At 30.9% G+C, this 23,147-nt stretch overlaps 1 protein-coding gene across 1 annotated transcript in view; it reads right to left on the reverse strand.

The window, feature by feature from the left end:
• LOC111087540 (tetratricopeptide repeat protein 17-like) overlaps window positions 1–23,147 on the reverse strand; it is a 34,745-nt gene continuing 11,598 nt past the window's right edge. The window contains exons 4-9 of the mRNA XM_022394502.1: window positions 20,890–21,006; window positions 19,033–19,142; window positions 13,982–14,129; window positions 12,192–12,331; window positions 9,774–9,940; window positions 1–2,918 (exon numbers count right to left, since the gene is read on the reverse strand). Of these exons, the coding sequence (XP_022250210.1) occupies window positions 2,719–2,918; window positions 9,774–9,940; window positions 12,192–12,331; window positions 13,982–14,129; window positions 19,033–19,142; window positions 20,890–21,006 (882 nt within the window). The 3' untranslated portion in view covers window positions 1–2,718. The remainder of the gene's footprint in view (window positions 2,919–9,773; window positions 9,941–12,191; window positions 12,332–13,981; window positions 14,130–19,032; window positions 19,143–20,889; window positions 21,007–23,147) is intronic.

Here is a 23,147-nt window from a genome sequence, read left to right on the forward strand (position 1 = left end):
GCATCTCAGAAATCTTTATTTATCATTCAATTTCACAAGTGTAGTGCATAAAAAGTTCAAGCATTAAGACAACACTGAGAGTAGTGCTAACAGAACACTCACTACAAGTGCTAGTGAAACACATACTCCATCTTACCATATTTCATCTTTCAAGTGCAAATAATCAATACTTTAACTTGTTACATCCAGCAAAGTCATAATCTTCAAGACATTAATTAACTTAATGAGGTGTGAAATGTTTAAAAAACCATAAATTTACATAAAAAAAAAAATTAACTACTTTGCTTTTTATGTTTCAAAAGATCTAGAAACATCTATTTCAACCTTACTTTCATACAACTCATGTGTTTAGGACTCTCAATCACACAAACTACTAATCATTGAGTTTAACATGTATTACGCCTTCTTTAAGTTGTATTGTTCTTTCTGAACCTGAAGACAATGACTAATGTTGATGTGTGTTATTTCTTCTAAACCTTTAGTCTTTTACAATAATTTTCTCTATAAATCTTTACCTAAATTGTTAACACACAATTGCCTCAATATGATTCTTTCGGTACCAAAACTAAATCATCCCTTTTCTAAACATTTCAAAATTTGTGGTAATAACTGTTTAAGTGAAAAAAATTTTTTATCCAAGTGATAAAATAAAAGTGCTTAAATGACTTTTCATTCATGCTCAACATGAAATATATGATGAAACCCTCCTGAATCTTTCTTTATACCCACATGTTGAAGATCGTTTTCTACCAAAAAAAAAAAGTCAAAGTTGATTACATACACTATCACCTAGCATTTTATACTTTCGCACTGCATCAATTAACAAAATGTAACTGATGAAACTTGGCAGAATAAAGAAAAGAACGGATGCTAAGAAATAATGGGTGTATAAACAATGTGCCTATAAAATTGCACACTTTTGATAGAGGAGATTTTATATTAAGAGCCTAGTATTTTTTAAGTTCACCCATTACACATAAATATACGAAGACTGTATCTAATTATACCAAAGTTGTTTTTTTCATAAATATTTAGAATGGACACACCTAGAAAAAACGATACAAGTACTTCAAACAATAATAACACTACACACATTATTTTGTAAGATAAAATAGAAAAAAAAAGAAATAAATAATACTATAATATATATCATTCATTGTATAAGTTAAAAAAGACAGCAGGAATAATTACATACATTTATTTTCATGTTGGAGTACTCAAAACATGAGATATATATATAAATAATAAAAAAGTTTAAAGTTATTGGAAAATGATGTACTGGTGAAGCAAAAAATTATGTCAAAGAGATAATAATTGTATTAGTTTTCTTTTTAGATTTTTGGATATTTATAACATGAATTTTGTAGTTCTTTGAGTACTGCTTCTCATTAAAATATCACATACTTTAAAATTATTACCTAATCACAACTTTCCACAAAATGAGTCAAGAGATGTTAACCAATCACGACTTTTGACAGGACAAATAAAGAAAGTCAATCAATCTTGACATTTGACAGAATAAGGTAATGAGACACTAAAAAAGTCATTACTTTTGACAGAGTGAGTCAAGAGGTCTTAACCAATGATGACTTTTGACAGAACAAGCAAAAAAAAGTTAAAAATGATGACTTTTGATGGAATGAATCAAAAGAGAAAATGTATTAACCAATCATGACTTTTTGACAGAATTAGTAGAGAGATGTTAACCAATGGGGATTTCTGCCAAAAACAATGAAGATGTTAGTTTCTTCTCTTAGTTATAAAAGAAGTAATAAAGGAATCTTCTGTTTGTTTTTCACTTCATTCATTCAATACAAATAGCCACAGCTGCCTTTAAGTGTAACAAAAAACTGAGATTATTTTAATTATTTCAGTGTGATCTCTAAAGAAATTATATTTCATTAATAAACCAAAAATGTGATAATCTGCTTGTTCACAAACTTTTTAATCACTCATTTAACACGCGTTAATGTGTAAAAATTGCTTTAAGAGTTTCCGGACAGTAGAAGTTATCAATGTGAAACTATATGTAAAACTGAGTGCCATAACTCCTTAAAGGTAAATGACAAAAAAATCAACTTTAAAGAATAGTTTGATTTTGTTAAAATGTACATTACCAGACTACAAGTTGACTGGAAAGAGATGACAAAATCTTAAGTTTACATTAATTTTGATTCAGTTTAGTTTAAATTAGATATCACTTGTCACATTCTTCTGGTATAAATTCTTCTTTGTTTGTTACTTTCAACTTCAGAACCTCATGCTCTAATACGTAACTAAATGAGTATAAAGCTTCAGTGATGAAGTTAGTTAATTAATGTAAAAAATAATTATTCTAAAAGTAAATAAAAGTTTAAGGGATATATTTAAAATCTGAATCATATGATAATTTTTTTCATATAAAAACCATATCTGTTGAGTATTGAAATTTAGCAAAATATTTTAATTTCATTTTTTTTTCTCTCTCTCTCTCTTAAAGAGAATAGCATGACTGTCTTAGTTTGTTTATATCTAACAAAGAATGCAATAGAGTGGAAAATAGAGATATTAGCAAAGTATAATTTCATGAAAAAAAACAAAAAAACTTAATATTTCTATCTTCCACTGAAAAAATTTAATAAAAAATAAATGATTATATTGTATATATTTTACTTATTAGGATAAAAAGTAACTGATTTTATATAAGAAACTACATATATATAATATATATGAAGAAACTTAGGATCGATGGCACTGATCTGCCATTTTGTCTGCCACCTTCTGTCCAAGTCGACCAGCACGTGATTCAACAGCTTGAATCAACTGCAGGTTGAGGCTCAGGTCTACCTGTGTCTGGGTCCCCTGGTAGTAAGCTTCTCTTCTCATATTACAGCTTAAGACTGTGTGACCATTTTGTTGGAACTGAACACAATCTTGACCTGTGATAAACATTAAAAAAATATGGTACAGAGAAGTTATTGAAAACAAAAGTATAATATAAACTATTTTAATTACTTAATGTTTCCTTATTAATCCAAGAACTGATGAAATCATTATATTAATAATGTATGAGTTCAGTAAATGACAATTAAGTGCAACAGAGGTGGTTATATTTTGTTTTCATAGTGTTTGTAGTTAAAAACTCAAGTTTATACAGCTTCAAACTGAAAGCAAAGCTACTGCTGGAGTAAGTGCTTTATTTGAAATATTAGATATGAAGTTATAAAAAACCTCAAACATAAATTACTGAAAATTAATTAAATGAGTTCTCTAGACCATGTGTAAATATAAAAATTCCATGCTTGTTACGAAGGAAGTAAAAAAACAAAAGTCAGTGGAATTTTCCCACAATGACACTAGATTACAATTTGCATATTAATTTAAAGGAACAGTTTTCAAGTTTTAATGCTATATGTTTTTCCCATTTATTGGAATGCAATAACTCACTTGAACTTTCTTTTTGCCATACTTTAATTGTTAATCTTGATCATTCAGCTGGTTACAGATTTTTCTTTAAACCTCTCTGTTACTCTTTTTTTCACTGTTAAATTGATTACAGAATTTTCTTTTCTGATTAAAAAAAAAAGTTAAAATATACTTATTTGAACATTTTGGGTATTTTTTAAATTCTCATGATTTCTTCCGATCCATTTTATTACAGTAAAGTCTGAACAGCTGCAACTGAATGAAAAATGACTATTTCTTTACCTACTCAAGCTAAAATATATTTAATTATTTTATTAAGGAGTAAGAGACATACACTTACATCTATCTCACAGTTGTTTAGCATGCAAGTGTCGATCATATAGCTCGTTAACATATCCAGTTTGAATGTGTCTTTATATTCTATATATACTGTACATCTCAGAATTTAGTATTAAAAATACCCTGTACAGTTCAGAATTTTGACTTCAAATACGTTGCATATCTAAGAATTTAGTGCTCTAAGTGCATTGTACAGTTCAGACTTTAGTACTCTAAATACACTTACATCTCAATCCGATATTCTAAATACATTATACAGTTCAGAAGTTTATGCTCTAAATACACTGCACATCTCAGAATTTAGTACCATGTAATTGACTGTCTACAGGCTGAGCCTTCCATCATTATAAGAATTTCTATCACTATGTACAAAACTTATCATAAAGCCAGCAACATCAGTATGAACATCTAATTTTTCACCTAAACCATACCCAAATTTTAAATAAATTTTTTTAATATTTTCAATTAAATGTGTTTAACTTTATTTACATTTGATAACTGTATTTTTCAGTGCATTATGCTTAAGTATTTGTATATTTGAGTTCGAAGAAGTTCCCAACACTATGACCTATATATAGAGAAGCCTTAATTAAACTCTATAAACCTTTTCCCATTCAAACGAAATACATCAAGAACCATGAGAACATACATTCATGCTTTTTTTATGATCTCAGTGTAAGTATTAACTTACACAACTTACATGTTCAATACGATTATTTGATAACTAGAGCTATCTCGTTTAGCTCTGAATGCAAATCTTGCAGTTATGACCTGTGTCTGCTATGTCACTTTGTAAGCTACCAGGTCTGCTATGTCACATTGTAAGCTACCAGTAAAACTTTGGCATTCTTCCATGTGGCTGTTAATTGCTCTTTACAGCCAATGTTTTTGACCAGCTATCCAAATAGTATGCATTGTCTATTTCAAGTGACTGTTGCACGTGAGAAGGCACAATTGAGCATTACAAATAGATTTTCAAAACGTTAAGTAGAACTACAAATTAGCCAATACTTCAGTGAACTATGTTGCATTGATAAATCTCATCATTGGGAATTATTCATGCAATTGTATATTACCTCATCTGTTCTTGATGTGTCCAAAACAGCCATATAGAACCTAGTATCAGAATAAACAACTCTTCTAGACAGTAAAATATATGGGCAAGTATGGTTAATATTGAAATAATTATTGAATGTTTTAAAAAAAAGACACCTAACCATTAAAAAAGTACCAAAAAATTAAGATGTAGTCTATATGAGCAAACTTTTTTTAACACCCGCCAAATGAGCAAGCTGAGCATCTTTTATACTGAGCTTAGAATGGTCAACATGGAGATCATTCCTGAAACTGGTGATTTAGGGTTATTTCGAAAGATCTCAATGAATGATGCTAGGAACAACTTCTAAAATGAAAAAAAAAAAACTACATATTAATGAAAATAGGACATGATGAAATCTATATGGATTATACTATGGTGTTACCATACTGGGCACTATACCATCCTTCTTATAATTACTATTCATTACAGAAATGGCATTTGGGAATACTAGGAACATCATCTTATAATACATCGTGCATCTAATCCAACTTCAACTGTGCTGTTAAATTCCCACAATATTGAAACTAATGATTCTTATGTATGATTCCAATCCCCCTTTTTTGAAGATAACGATACTGTTGTGCCCATTTCTTTTACGTTTTGCTGTCAATGCAGTAATCAATTGAAGAATCTCCAATCCAGCTAGTATGTCAAATCAATTGGGATATCTTCGAATAAGTTCTTCCCTCATCCGAACTGGACCCACAGTTTAGGTTAATTGCTACACTTAAACCATCACATCTAGAACATTTCAAGCATGTTTTATTGCTACATTGTTTTATTTTATATTTATAAGTTAACTTTTCCATGTTGGCTCTCATGGTCTAGGATCAGGTCACAGGTTTGTTCCAGCAACTTATGACATCAAAAACAGTGCCAAATGTCTTCTTTTAGTCTAATAAAAACAACCAAAACCTTTCCATATTTATATGTTAACTTCTCCATGTTGGCTCTCATGGTCTAGGATCAGGTCACAGGTTTGTTCCAGCAACTTATGACATCAAAAACAGTGCGAAATGACTTCTTTTAGTCTAATAAAAACAGCCCAAACCTTTCCAGAATGACTCATTTTTTTAAATTCACATGAAGATGCTGGGCTGGCTCATTAAAACTACAAATAGCTGTATTCAAAAATGTAAAATGTTCAATGTGATGACATATCATTTTATATTTAAGTTAATTTATTAATTAGTTACTATGTTTTGATTACTAGATACTAATTAGTTTATATTCTATGGTTTGACTGCTAATCTGCTGCTGTTTTTAAGGAATGTCCTGAGAAGGTCTGTAGTGTTGGTGGTTGAGATTAAATCCTGGGTTTTCTTGGTATAAAGGCCAGTGTATTATACACTTGACTGGGGACTATCCTGTTAAGAGTTTGAATCAAATACTAAAATGATCTCTTCAAGTGAGGTGTGCAGGCTTTTATGAGTTCTGTGTCAGGTTTACTGAATATGTTATCACTTAGGTCTTCTTTTTCTTTCTTTCTTTTTTTATGTGTGTGGTTCATATCCTATTATCTCATATTATTGTATGTTCTTCTCTGATGGGCTACAGTAGATAGATTGACAATACTGTATATTACGTTCCTGACTTATTTTCAAGTGAATATCTTCTGATAAGAAGACCCAGGACTGAATCACACCACAAACAGTCCTCCTAAGGGTACCATCAAAGGCAACAGAATATTAACAGGTAAAAATAAGATATGAGCTAATTAGTAGATACTTATATATATATATATATATATATATATATAAGTAATTAATTAATAATTAAACTTAAATGATTGTATAGCTTACTAACCATGATAATGACTGATATCTGATCCTCACAACCTTAGTGTTAGTTATATGATGACACAAATAACTAAGCTTTTAGCATACTCAACTTTTGTGTTTCTGGATCTAATTTCAAAATTAACAAGTAGAATTCAAACCAATCAGTTACTAAGTGTAAGAAAAAATATAATAATAACAACACTAGTGTGAGAAAGCAACCAAATGTATTTCTACAATGATCTTCTACTGAAAAAAAGTCATTATACAATAGTACAGTTGCAATAAGAATTATTTACTGAAAATAAATAAAACCTAATATATAAGATTTTTTGTAATTTTTATGACAAATAAAATAGAAATACAAGTAAATATAGGCATGGAATGAAGCCAAAATGTTAATTCATTCCCGGAAAACAACTTACAAATTCATTGCCATTTGCATGACTATAAAATGGCAGATGTACAAGTCCCTGATTAAACAAATCTAGCACTCAACAAGGTAGGATATATCATAAAAGAAAAATCATTAAACTAATTCTAACTAAAATGAAGCTTTATAAGCTTTCTAACTCTAAAAAATTCTCTAACAATCCTAATAAGCTAGTTTTATATGCTTTCTAACTCTCTAAAAAATTCTCTAACAATCCTAATAAGCTAGTTTTATATGCTTTCTAACTCTCTAAAAAAATCTTTAACAATCCTAATAAACTAGTTTTATATGCTTTCTAACTCTATCAATCTTAATAAATTATAATAAACTAACTTCAAATGCTTTATAACTCTCTAATAAAATCTAATAATCCTAATAAACTAGCTTTATATGCCTTCTAACTCTCTAAAATAAACTCTAACAATCCCAATAAACTAGCTTTATATGCCTTCTAACTCTCTAAAATAATCTCTAACAATTCCAATAAACTAACTTCAAATGCTTTCTAACTCTCTAATAAAATCTCTAATAATCCTAATAAACTAGCTTTATATGCCTTCTAACTCTCTAAAAAAACTAACAATCCTAATAAACTAGTTTTATATGCTTTCTAATTCATTTAATTTTGTTAGTTTCATGGTTTACTTGCAAGCAGTCTTTACCTCATAGGCTATGAAATATTAATCATTTTCTCAGCAAAGTATGTTCTTTTTATTCCCTAATTTGATTGTTGTTAAGTACAAAGTTACATAATGGTCCATCTGCACTGTACCCATCACAGGTATAGAACCCTGATCTTTAGTATTACAAGTCTGAAACCTTACAGTTGAGCCATTAGAGGGCATTTTAATTCCTAATAGCTAGGCTAAAGTAAAACGAAAAAACATTAAAAAATCTCCAACAATCCTAATAAACTATAAACATTTTATTGTGTTTGAAATTTCAGCAATTTCAAAGCACACAAAGCAGGTTATAAATGTTTCTTCTCACCTAGCTGTTCTCTGATGAATATATCAACAAACTCCGACACCTATCTGATTCCAGCAGTACTAATCAAGTTGGTTTTCTCAGCCATATTCTATAGTAATGACCTTCTTATGATTTATCTAATTATTTAAGTTTAACATTCAAAATTACTACTAATAAACATCTTAGTTATATTCAAAATTTAAAATTAGCTGATTAAACCTCCAGAAACATTTTTAAAAGATGAAAAACATTTTCTTATTAATACTTAAAAATAATTATGCTGTAATTGAATTACTCATTATCTAATGTTTCTCTTATAAAAGGGAAACATTAAATATAAACAAGATATTTTTCCAATTAGACTGGTATTATTATTATTACTGTCTGTAGCTGGAAGTAAACATTCTATATTTAATGACTGTATACAAGTCAGAATTAGGTTTTTCTACATATCCAACAGTAAAAGTAATTTAAGAATGACTCAAATCAATAAAACATTTCATGTTTACTAAACAGGATTACTCATAGTACCAACATGAAAAGCAATTTTCTTGTGCATGTTCCTCCTTCTTTAATAACAGATGAACAAAAACTCAAGCAAGGGCAGAGAAATAACTTTACATGTGTTGTTGTTGGTTTGAATGTGAAGTATAACCCTTAGATATTTCAATCACATATGTATTAGTGATATCAAATGAGAAGTCACTGGATCAAAAATCTGAATAAGCTTGTATTTCAGATATTTTACAGCAAAAACAAGATTTTGAGATAAAAAATGGCCATAAGCCCAAACTTTTCAATTTCAGAACATAATCACTAACAGAGGAAGTTCTGGATATACATACATGTATGTATATATTAACCACTTTTATAACTTTATTCTTCAGTATTTTGACTTTATAAATCCCATAATTTGCATGCATGGCAAGTTTTGTTTTCTCTGTAGCAAGTATATTATTTAATACTACATCAAATAGTTAGGCAGACTGAAACAAACTTTGAAAATGTAAAACACATACATTAGGATTAACTAGATAAGAGCTTCAAAGAAAATATTTAAAACTTACATAGTAAAGTAAATGTTATATGAAACTTTAAAAAATATCTAAATACTCTTTTACAAAGGATTGTAAGAAAAACCATTCTTATTCTGGTTTGTATTTAAGTACAGAATATAAAGTCTGTGTATATTAAACCTTTATTTACAACTTACTTCTAAAATTTTCAATATTCATTTCACTTAATATAACTGTTGAAAAAATATGGGAGAAGCAGCTTTAAAAAAGGGGGGGTTTTTATAAGAGAAAACTGTGATTTTTTAAGTGAGAGTAAAAAGAACAGGTCAGAATAAACAAAATAAAAAGTGAAACAGCTGACCAAACAAAAATCTTTAATAACTTTAGATTAATATCTACATGTATACATGAAAATCTGAATTGAATTTTAACATAATACTGGAAGATCCTGCTTTAAAACAACTGTGATGATATTCTGTTAGAAATAACAGATTCAATACAATTTATCTCTTAAATTACATTACTGGAAGATCCTGCTTTAAAACAATTCAGGTATCTGATGATATTCTGTGAGCAATAACAGATCCAATACAATTTATATCTTAAATTACATTGTGATCAAACTTAAAAATTACTTTTATGGTCTACATCAAGAAAACATGGTGTTCAAGGTGTTATGAAAGTGAGAACTACAGGCAAAACACAACATTCATTCTTTTGGGAAGAGTCACTACCTCTACCATCCAGACTTTCTCTGATCTTTTGTTCTTCATATTCCAACCTCTGTTCAAGTTTCACTTCAGGTGGTGCTTGTTCACTCAAGAGTTTTTCATGTTGTTTAAGCCAGAACTCATGTTGTTTTCGATACTCTCGCAACTCTGACAAAGTCCGTTGTAACGAGCTGCACAAAAATGAAAGAAGACAGATGACTAACTTATGCTAAAATCATTTTCATATTTATGTAGATTCCACTACAAGTTTCCTACTTGAATATTTATTTTGAAACATCTAAGCCTTAGAAGCATGTGTATATAGCAACTAAAATAATTACAAAAGCCTCAGGAATATGGGAAATTCAGCTGTCTTTAACATGAATAAAACTAACAGATATCTTTAGGGAGACCCAATGTTTATACTGAATTCTGTGTTTAAAGCAGATCTTCCATACAAAATGAAGATCTGCATATTCCATGCATGTATGAAATCACCTCATAAATCAGCTCCGAGATTTACAAACACTACAATGAATAATGTTTCCAATAGTGCTTGCAATAATTCACAGTTTGTTGCAACTTCCAATGCATGATTGCCATGCCAAAAAAACAGAAAGAAACAAGAGCATGCAGTGGGTAAAAAAAAATCAAACCAATCAATCACCATTATGCACATAACTAGATAAGAATTATAGCTTAACTTGATTGAGTAATACTACATAGCCTACATGGTACAAGTGTACCTATATACTGCTAGCTTTGCTAGTCTTGAACTTGCGTTTTCCAAGATCAGTGTTTAATGTATCTTTTACATCCATTTGTGTGTATGTAAATTTGTATCATGCAGTGAATGCAGAATACCGGGAACAAAAACTTAAGTTAGCACCATTACATACCACGTTGAAATATATCAGACAAAATTTAACATATTTATAATATAAAACAAAATACAACCAAAGTAAAGTTAGCTCTAGATTTTGGTTAAAACTTGTTTTGTATTATAAATATGTTCTATTCCATCGTAAGTTTGGTCTTTCTGATTTTAATGCAGTCCTTCTTTTTCATATAAATATTAATTGAAATGTTTAAATAATGTTTGTTTACATCAGACTAAATTTATATGCATTGATACACATTTTGCTGTCCCATACCTTTAATGTACAACTAATTCCAACAACAAATAATCTAGGGAGAGACATCACAAAATTGAAAGTTAACTAAAACGGAAACAAAAAAAATCAGTCATTGTTTGTTCTAAAGTTCTGAGGCTGAAGAAATTTGAGAATGTGTAATATTCAGTTTCAAATTAAAAGTACCTGATAATTCCAAGAATCCTTTTGTTAAGATTTATTTTGGTTATTATTTTAACATATAACTGCCTATAACAAGTTGACTAAGAGCTTATTTTGCAGCATTGAAATAAACTAACTTCTTAAAATGGATATCATGGAAACTTACAAACTTATGGCACTATCACAACAATGCAGGAAACTTATTTATAGTTCTTAGATGAATATGTAAATTTTTGTTTAATTTCAGAAATTTATAAGTACTTTTGAAAAAGTAGTAAGTAAAACTGTTTCATACTATCTACAAAAACCACATCCAAGGGAACAGGCTTGGAGAAATCTCTCCCTAATAAAAAACTAAAATATTAAAATTATCAATTAGGAAAATACTTCATTAACTATATGTATATAGTTTCTTATGGTTTTCAAACAAGCCTAATGTTCATTCAAAGTTCACAGGTCTGAAATAAAAAAAATAAGAATTTCTGTTTAAGTTCTGCTAAGCCTAATTTATGCTAACCTTAAATATGACAGACTTACAAAACATAAAACTAATACATATGTATATTTTCTGGAATTAAATTCTATCTTTTATTTGCACACAAAATAAAATCTACAATACCAGTATGGTAATTGAAGTAAATTATAAACAATATTTTTTAAAAACAAGAGAAGTTCATTGGTTTATTAGCCAAGTTACACATCTTTATGTACTTCTCATTACTTTGTGCTACATTGTGACTGTTTAAAGGTAACAGATTTTAGTGGAAAAATCATTCAGATTATGAAAATATGTTGGGTAAAATGTTAACCTGAACTAACAAACAGTAAAACTCAAACAATTAGACAACCCTATGATTTTTATTGTTGCCAGTTTTTGCTGACTTTCTCAACCGAGTTATCTTTCTGAAAACGGTTTTATTTGGCAAGCCCATAAAATTAGCAATAAGACAACTTCTAGTTAAAACACACACACATACACAAGTTTTTGTTCTAAATAGCATGGTAAAAAAAAAAAGCCAAGAAGTAATTGTAACTATATGTACTAAATTCTTTAAACAGAACAAGTTCAAACTTTCCTCTTTAAAAAATTCTCACTTTCAAAACAATTGTAATTCTGAATGAATATTATTATTTTATATATGCTGACCTGTGTTGAGCTTCCAAGGCTTTCTCTAATTTGCTATGACAGAGAACTGCATGAAGATGTTGTTCCACATTTTTGAAATCTGGCTGAACTTTTAAAGCATTCTCAAAAGAAACCACTGATTTATTGTAGTCAGCCAAAACCTACAGAAAATAATACAAAAAGAAAGAAATAACTAAACTAAACAGCACAGATTACAAATACAAATTATAAGAATTAAACAACAAATTTAAATATACTAAAAAGTTAAATGCCTCTCCAAAAGCTGCTATTAATGGAATATGTGGAACATGATCAACTTTGATTTCTCCAGGCTGGTGCTTTAGTGTTACTTGATAAGTTTTATATGAAAAACATGAAATAAAGTTCAATTACATCAACTACATCACTTAACTACTTAATAATTCACATCATTCCTATGATACAGCTAGTGGTTGTAAAGCCCAGGATCCCATAAGTAATGTAGCTTGCCAAATCTCAAGATTTATATAAGACAATCCTGGTATTGTTTTGGATTGAATTAACCTTTCCTGGACTAGATGGGTGTCACTGATATTGCCTGATGTTTTTTCTTCTTACATTGGCAATACTTAACCAAACCGCATTAAACTGGCTAACTAATATCTGGTTTGGGCTTAAAAAAAATTTACATAATTTTAGATATTTCCTCACATTTAATGTTTTTAAGTTTCCAAACTTTTGCCACGAAACACAATCACAACACTAGACTACGGTTTATACCTTCCAGTTCAGACAGTTCTACAAAGTAATTTACTGAATTTATTTTTCATTTTCTGTTATTTTTTTCTGATTGATCAACATTTAAACAGATTTTATACCAATGTGATTTCTCGATTAAACGTCACTATAATTAATAGAATAGATGCCTGTACTCAAGTTTAGTTGCTGACACCCTTGATACCGAATGATCTGTTTTGCTGGATGCTGGTAATGCAGTCAAATACGTATACAACAGAGATCCAATTCATTCGTTCAATATGGTAATATAATAGTTTCAATAACAAAGATATTCAAGCAAATGCTTAAAGCTTTACCAATCTCTTGTGTTTGTTTGCATTATTTTTTAATAACTTAACTCAGATAAAGAATGCAGGTAGTTGAATTACTTTTGACTAAGACAAACTAGATCATACATAAATGACTTAGAATCCTAGGATTTGAGTTATTAATATCATGAAATCCTCGGATTCAGAAAAAGCTTTGAGATTGCAACCACTAGATATAACTTGGTCTAGCTTAGAAAAAATCATAAATACAACAGTCGACAACTTACTCTGATAAAAACAATAATCCTACTTATCAGTGTGATCTAATGATGGACTACATCCAGCCCATGACTGAGTTTATTTGGCCCATGCACACTTTATTAATCATGTATTGAATTTCAAATTCAAGAATTAAAAGCAATATAACTCACTAATAATTTTGAACAGAAAAGTCTCATTCCAGAAAGTTACATAAGTAACAAGTTATAACTCAGCTCTGTCCTCTACAGATAGAAGGCTGAGTCATCTTGCTGCTTATCATACATCGTTACTTAAGTTATTCCACACATTTTTCAAATCATTTTAGCCTCATGGTCAAGCAATGGCCTTGAAGGATTATTCCATACAATTTTCATTTCTTGGATTTTGTTAGAAAACATAACACACATACCTCTTAGGAATGTCAGATATTTCTAATTTGTTGCACATAAAACTGTACTGTCAGTCGATATAACACTAATGCTCTAACAATAAATTCTGAAATAATTTGTTTATATGAAAACTTACAGCATAAATGTTTCCAAGAGTATAATGTGAAATAGCATTGTCTGGGTCTATATCAATAGCTGCACGTACTATAACTGCAGCCTCTTCTGAAAAGTGAGCCCGATGCAAGACATTCCCCAAGCTAATTAAAGCGATATCTTTATGTTCCCTGAAAGAAAAAAAAAATTATTGCATCTTTGAAGGAGTACACAAGAACATAATTAGGATTTGTACCAGCAATTCTGTGATTATTTCTAATAGTTATCTAATGTTGTAATAGCTTTTAATGATTAGTGGATTCTTTTTGATTATTTATTAAAAGGAAGGATGCAAAGTCCATTCCTCTTAATGATAACAAAAACATTTTATATCTTGAATTTGAAGTTCTACAATATGACAGTTCTATGTAACTAATTTAACATTCATCAAACAATAGGCCTAGCTTAATAATCTCACTAACTTTCTCATATGTATGACATTTCTTTTATCTTTAATATTGCATTGAAAAAAAAACTAAAAATTTACAAAATTGACCTAAATAGCTGTCTCATAGTAACTTACACAAGTTACAGGCTTATTCACTGGCTAACAAACACTCTCTCATAATTCATTGACTTCACTTACTCAAGATTCAATCACCAGCTACTCTAGCCTAAAATGATCATGATGAATGACCTTTGGTTTGGACCATCTGTAATTCTATAACACAAATCATTGATTCTTTTGACTATAGCATAGAGCCATTCTCAACATCTACATACCTGCTATAGTAGATGATCGCATGCTGTACTTGTCATAACACTGTTCCCACTGCAAAGTTGTTGGAATCTGTATTTATTATGAGTGAATGTTCAAGAGTTGAGTATGCTAATACAGACATAATAAGTGAACCTTTCTTTAGTTTGTTGACTGACTGTTCACAATCTACAGTCCAGCTAAACCTTATTGGTGTTTCCAGTAGTTTGTGTAGAAAATGAATTATGCCAGAGAATGATTGTAAAAACTGGACACAACTGGCACTAGTAAAAGCACAGTTCAAGGTAACCTTACATCTTACCTAACACAAGTTATGTGGCTTCAGTCAATTGTTAGTAGATTCAATACTGGTTGGATGTGTACACACTCCCTCTCTACTGACTATGTGCTCCAGGAAACTCATTTTTTGACAGAACAATATATACTTTTTGGGATTCAGTTCTTTACTTGACCTATTACAAGCATCACTGAAGGTTTCCTAAGTGTGATTATGTAGGTGAGTACAACATTTCAGAGTAGTCTAAAGATAACACATTCCATTACTCATTTAAATGTAGGAGGTGCATTACATAATCAAAATGGTAACTCAACAAATTAACACAATCAACTTTTTGAAGTAAAGGATGTGTTCTTGACTTGCTCCATCAATTTGCACTTGTCATTATCCACTCTACGTATCCTATCCCGAAAATCATCTTGACCTGGATAAAGCATCCAAAGTACAGTCAATCCTTTGCACTGGGCAGGCATGCTTTTCTGCAACTTCATTCACTTTTTGGTAATTCATAAAATTTTGTGGATCCATCCTTCTACTTCACCAGTACAACTGCAATGCCCATGGACTAATACTATGTCCAGTTACTCCTTGTTCTTTCATGGTTTCTATTTCTTTGAGAACCTCAACCCATTTTGCAAATAGATTTCTGGCTTACAAAAGTAATGGGGCCTGATTAATATCAATCTGAAGAGATATTTTCATTGTCCAACTTAAATCATGAGGTTCAGTGAAGAAGGTATCTTGGTATATTAGAAGCAAGTCAGATAATCCGTTGCTTTGACCAGTTGTAAGACTTTCACAGTTCTGGCCACATAGCCCCTGTAAATATGGTGGTAAGCTAACCTTATGTAAAGATTTAACATCAAATTCCATATATATTATTCTTAAGGTGACTACAGTGCTGTCTGGTGTGGAAATAATAATGGTACAACCTCACCCTCTATGACGTTTTGTCCAGAATTGATTTGGATCTTATAATTTGTTGTATTCATGTTCCTAATGATGATATCCTTATTCTTCATATCTACAGGAGATCTTTCAACAAGTATCTCTCTGGACAACTAGAAGAGTTTGATTCTAATATAACCCAGTCACTAGAGCAAAGTTCCTAATAAGTCCTGGTATAAGTATTTTACTTCTTGGTGGTACAATAATTATCCTTCTTGTTGTCACTGGAAGTTCAACCTCTAATGTTATAACTGTTGTGAAATGCACAAGGATTTCCTGATCATAAACTGTGAAACTGTTTGAAGTGAGTCGAACCTCATGTCTGTGTTTCTACATGAAATCTATTCCCAATAATTACCCTTCTTGTTGTCACTGGAAGTTCAACCTCTAATGTTGTAACTGTTGTGAAATGCACAAGGATTTCCTGATCATAAACTGAGAAACTGTTTGAAGTGAGTCGAACCTCATGTCTGTGTTTCTACATGAAATCTATTCCCAATAAGTACTCTTCTTAAACATCAACCTCTCACATATCACGTTCAGTAGAGAAACTTCCCAAATGATGGTGACTTCCAACTTTCACCTTGCTGGAATTTTATGACCACTTGCTGTTTGTATCAATCTACCTACTTGTATTATTGCTGGAGACAATATCCCAGGTTTCATTACCAGATCAGATCAAATAATGGTAACCATAGTACCAGTATCAATCAAAATGTTGACTCATGGATGGGTTTCTTAAAAAAAAAAAAAAAAAATAGCAATCATTATCTCAACTGCGACAGATGAAGTATTTCAATCTTCAAAGATGCTTCAAACTGAGCAGTGTAAGGTTTTCACCACATCTGGTATTTCTAGCTGAAGGTTGTGAGCTACACAGTAGAATGAGAGTAGAAATAGAATATAATTTTTTAGTAATGCTGTAACGCCACCTATCGAGTCCATCATAACAGGTGTACCATCAAAATTAACTGATGCTGGGCCTAGTTTTTAGGAGACTTCAAAATCTGCCAAATCTAAATACAACTTTTTGATTCCATTGACAATGCCATCTAGGACACCTATTGGATGTACATGCTCCAGTGTAACAAGATCTGCTAACACTGTACAGGGCTTTCTTTCACTGATAACCTGAACCAGCACAGTATTCTGTTCAACAATGACATTATATATACCCCCCCCATCAGCTACAATGCAGATGAACATTGATCCACTAACTACTTTTTTGAAGTCACCTCTCCATGAGCTTCTGCGTAACATCTAATGAATTCAAAGGCTTTCTTTCTGTTGGTATAATTGTCTTTTACATACACACCAACTTTGTTTAGCAATTAAGTATGAACTGTTAAACAACACTGCATTCCCTCCACAATAAGGAGTTGCCCTCCAGACTGAGCTGTGAATCTGGGAATACTTACTCTGACCATAGCAGTGTTATTTGATTTTTTCTTTTATCTCCTGATTATACCATGACACACATGCCATGCAATATTTACTGCTTTCATATGCTCTGACTGACTCAATAAGGAACTGACAGGATCCATTCATGACAGAATTCTTGCCTGTTCCAAAGTGACTAACCTTTACGGTATGATATTTCAGGGAAACCTTACAATAGATTTTGGAGATTGGTTCTTTGTGGACTGGCATTCCTTCATGACTAACTATGGTCTAGAGTTCTTCCAGTAAGACTGAAACACACTTTCCCTTTTATTTTCATCATATTTCTTGGACTACTGTTACAGACATTATCACTGGCAGTTGGTTTAAAGGTTGTTTTTTTTTTCAATTTCTCCCCTTTATACTCACTTTTTATTGCTAAACCCAAAGTTTAAAAGAACCTGAAACATTATTAGTCCATTCCACTCAGGGTTGAGCCCAAATATTTTTAGAATGTATGTAATTTGAAATGCAGATAAAAAATGATTTATGTGTGCCCTTATTGGCTTAAAACATTTACAAGAGTGAAAGAAACTTGAATAAACTTTAAGCTTGAAAGAGCTTGTAGTTGCGGGAATGTAAACAGAGAGAAAAGTGGAGAAGGCATTAGTGTGAGAGAGCACTTTTTTTAATGGAAGTCAGCAAGCGTGTTTGTGCTGCTATGCAACATATTTTGAATGATTTTAATTACCATATTTTGAGTGACTAATGCTATTTGTAGGGCTGAAGATCTGGATTTAGGACTTTGGATCCCTCATTCATTACAGTTATTGAAGAGAGATTCAGCAACATCCAAGTTGATAACAAGATAATCATTCATTTTCCTTTCTTCCCCCTCCCCATTCATTTATATGTCATTGTACTCTTATTTTTCTTACAAGTTTTTTTTCTTTTTAACCTTAGCTATATATAAATTTCATGTCAGACTTTAGAAATGAGTTTGGCAGAGTGCTGTATATTCCATCTTGATTTTCCTCTGACTTTGCTTTTATTTCTATTTTTATGTAATTTTTACATGCTGGAATATGTTTAGACATCACATTATCAATATTTTCATGTTTCCTTACACATTTATTTACTGTATAGACAGTACATGTAATTTATATGTTACCTGTCAAACTATTTAGGTAGAGAATTTGCCACAAAAAATGATGTGATAAAGTGTTTTAATAGTTCATATTTACATTGTGTTAAATTTACATTTGTAATTAACCAAACAGATGGTATATTTCATAAATGTTGTGTTTTTATACTTGTGCATTATATATTTCAAGTGTAACATTGCTTTTTCAATCTTATAACAGTGATGAAATGGTAATTTTAGAGTCATGTTGAAAACAAGTAAAAAAGTACTTGTCTGTCTGGCAAAGTGTAATGGTAAATACTTGCTGTCTCTGACACAAATATTCTTGTCTTAGGTGTCAGGCAATATGAATTGGCTACCTGTATATATACCCCTGTATATTTGATGTGTTTACAACATAAACAAACTTATCTAATTCTGTTACACAATTGTGGAGAAGTCTCTTTTAAGAATGAAATTCATGCACATAGAAATAAAATTAATTTATATATATTACAGAATAAAACGAGAAAAAATGGCTAAAATAAAACCTTCTGCATAAGTGACAAATCACAGTAAGTGTTTTACCTTGGTGAAAAGTGGAGAGCTCGACGAAGACATTCTATTGCATTATTTGCATCTCCTTTCTCTCTCCAATAATATGCAGCCATGTTGAACAACATCCATGAAGTTTTATTCTGAAAAACCAAACAGAAATTATTTTACATTAAAATCATACATACTGCATAAATTATCTTGGAGCAGTGTTAAATGTTTGAAGTTATTTTGTATGCAATGGTGCTGGATTTTGTTCAAGATTACTGACAATGGGTGGAATTTCCTAAAACCAGCCTAACTCAGTGACACAGCATATAAAAAATTAGACTCACATTTCTGTTTTTTCAAAGTCGTCCATTTCAGTGGAAAGGAAAAAATACAATCTTTCTGTAGTATGCAAAGCATGTTTAGTGTTTCATGTCTTTTTCAGTTTAGTGAGGCGAGCAGTCCATGTTCCCTAAGAATTTTCAAAATCTTCTTTTATACACACACTTTCTAGTAGTGTATGTAGTTCTAATAATAGAATGTAGGTCAAGGATTGTGGCTAAATTCCTTTCATTCTAATTACCTATTGTTCTGGGTTATTTCCATTTGGTGTCACGTGTACTTCCTCATGAGAAAAAAAATGCTGTGTAGTAGAACACACTATTTAAAGGTGGACAGTGAACTTTTTCAATGGTGCAGCAGGTGATACTTAGAGGACACATCCTTTATTTGATATTGGAATGATCAACAGTGACGTGAGTATTGCAATGCACTGAAACATACTACATGTCTTGACAGAACATTGGTCTGTCTTCTTCAGAATCCACAATTGAGACACATTAACTACTAGGGTATGACCAGCCCTTTCAGTTTGCATATGTTCAGATGGTAATTGACCTACAGCTTTTTGTTTTCAAGTAAGAAGTAAGGAATGGACCCACAGAACCCTAGTTAAGCATGCTAACCACTAGGCTGAGCTCAGCCAACAGTGATGCATTTTGCAGAAATGCCGATAAGATTTATTACTTTAGATTATTGTGTGTTTAAGCTGTTCAAAAAGAAAAGTCTGTCTACTATTAACTTGGTCATACAAGTAGTTTGTGTGCAAATAAAAGTCCTTGCTTCTCTTCATTCAATTCAGTGGGAAAATGCTGAAATACAGGAAATTAAAATCTTTTGTTCACCACCTTTATGGAATTTGTAATATAAAGTAGCATTGTTTTCTCTCTACAAATATTCTGTACTTTTGTAATTTTTAAGGAAATATCCAATTTCTTCAATATTTTACAGTAAGAACAAAGTGACACATCAATATTATTATAATTTATTTTCCTAGACACATTATTACATAAACATTTAGATGAAAACAGGTGCTGCAAGAAAACTCTTCAGATTTGTAATGTAGTTTGAGAACTTTTTACTTTAAGAAGCATTTTCCAAGAATTTCGTAAATACATCATTTCTTTACTCACACATTTGTACAAAATCAGGTAAGGTCAAAGAAAAAAGCTAATTTTTTTGGGTAAAAACAGTTTTAACAAACTATGAATTTAATGTTATAAGTCAAAGCAAATAGTTGACTATTCGAAAGCGCTCGAGTTTTGGGTCTTATTTTAAGTCTAATGAAAGGTGGCATAGTACAATGACACACTGAAATCTATTAGCACAAATAGTCTGCACACTCTTTAAAATGTTTTTAATAAACAGTTCATGAAATCAATGAAAGAGAAAAATAAGCTCTTTGACCTGACCAATTTCAGAACATAGACCTTTCTTCTTCATCCCAAGTTTGTCCTTGATGAAGACAGTTCTACATTTTGAAAGTGCTCAGATTAAAGTGTTTAGAAACAGTGTAGGTACAGCAGATTGATGATAAATATAACAGATATAAAAGTGTTTTACCTTTTTCATGGCTTCTCTCACAGCATTACCAAATTCTTCAATGTCAACACCACTAGAAACTGTTTGTAGAAGTCCTTCTTCAGCAGACATACTCAAATTATGTCGGTTTTTAACTCCCTATACAGAATGAATCATTTACATATTAATACAAAACAAAACACTACATGACTTTTTAAATATTAATAACCATGATTAGAATACACTCACTGTAGGATCATTATATTTTCACTTAGTAAATCACTAATTTAATCTACCTTTAAGACAATTTCAAATAGGTGTGATAAGCTCTTTCATAATTCTCAGTAAAAAATACTGAAATAGCAGTTCTCAAAATATAGGTCAAAAGAGAAATTTGGGTGAGTTGCAGAATAAGATACATATTCTTATTATAAGCTATTGATCTTAAAATTTTTTGAACAATCAAAGCAAAAACACAAAATATACATGTAAGAGCAGTAATAGACTTTACTGAAATATATCAGAACAGCAACTCACAAAAAGGGTTCTTGTAATAGTGTGGGGGAACACATCCCCCTTGAAAATTATTCACAAGTCCACCACTATACCAAGGACCTTTTCTTCAGTCATGCTATTGTGTTTCTACAGGTACTAGAAGATTAAAGTTGGCTAATGTTACTTTACTTTTCAAAGGAAGTTATCAAAATGGTTTTGATAATTACATCAAGGGTGGAAAATATTTGGAAAGTACGATTAAAGATGCCTTGCAAAGTTATTTAACACTAGGGGAAAATCTTGCCTCACTAATCTTTTGACATTCTTTGAAGAGGTCACATGTATAGATGAGGATAAGGGTGTGGATTTGGTGTATCTGGATATTCAGGAGACACTAGAAAAAGTGCCACATAAAAGGTTTGCTAAAAAAATTATTTTTACAGGTTTGGGAGGTAAGTTAGTGCAATGGATCGAAAAGTGGCTGGATGGAAAACATCAGAAGGTTGTTATTAACAGAGTTCAGTCAAACTGAATTCATGCCAGAATTAGAGTACCTAAGGGATCAGTGTTAGGACCTTTGTTCTTTTTGATTTACAATAAATATCTGATGGCCTTTAATTAGAACAAATTCAAGGTAATGCATGTGGGTTATTATAATTTGAATTATAAGTATAATTTGGATGAGAAAACCTTAAAAGTGTTATGAAAAAAGGGATCTTGGTGTAGCAGTTGATCAGTCTCTTAAGCCATCCAAGCAATGTTATGTTGCTAGTGGTAGGGCAAATAAGATGTTAGGTTATATCTAAATAAATAATGAATAAAGTCTAAAGAGGTTATAGTTTCACTGTATAAATCAATGGTAAGGCCACATTTGGAGTATTGTGTTCAGTCTTGGGCACATTACCTTAGGAAGGACATTAAATTGTTAGAAAGGATTCAGTAGAGGGCTACTAGGGAGATATTTGGAATGAAAAAGTTGTCATACAAGGCCATATTAAAACCTCTGAAATTGTTTTCTCTTAAAAAGGAAATGTTAAGAGGGGATCTGATTGAGGTGTTTAAGATTGTTAAAGAAAATGATAGTGTTGGTACAGCATACTTTTCATACTTAATTGTAAGAAGGGTAGAATTAGGGAATAAAAATATAAATGTTGGTAGAGTATAAGTCATCTTCAGCCAAGATGTTTGATTTATCTAACATAGTGGATGGCCTTTGGAATGAGTTGCCTTTAGAAGTGGTGGAGACAGTAAATTTAAGGGTAAAACTTGATAAATATCTTAATGATAAAAGCTGGCATTGAGCTTATGTATGTATGTATGTATGTATATATGTGCATAATGTTGTTTAGTGGATGGAAGGGACAGTATAGCTAGACCAACAAGCCCCTTCTTGTACTTAAGTATTATACATTATGTTAAACCCAACAGAGCCAGTAAGGGTTTTAAAGTAGATCAAAGATTAGAGATGTGAGCCTCGTTTATTTTCTGATTTTCTACTTATCATAGAATTAAGTACATGATTCAGGTCAATTCCAATACTTTCAATACAAGTCTCAGGGACAGGAATATGGCTAATAACAGGAGAGAACATCTCAGCCATCTCACAGTCTTCAATAAAAGCTTTGCATGAGGTGCTTAAATTGTGCATGAGACATTATATTTTTTGTATATACATATATATACACAGGTGGAGATGATGTCTAGCACGTATATATACGCATGGAGATGATGTCTAGCATGTATATATACGCATGGAGATGATGTCTAGCGTGTATATATATACGCATGGAGATGATGTCTAGCGT

The sequence above is a fragment of the Limulus polyphemus genome, unplaced genomic scaffold, assembly GCF_000517525.1.
Source record: "Limulus polyphemus unplaced genomic scaffold, Limulus_polyphemus-2.1.2 Scaffold2273, whole genome shotgun sequence".
NCBI classification, from domain to species: Eukaryota; Metazoa; Arthropoda; class Merostomata; order Xiphosura; family Limulidae; genus Limulus; species Limulus polyphemus.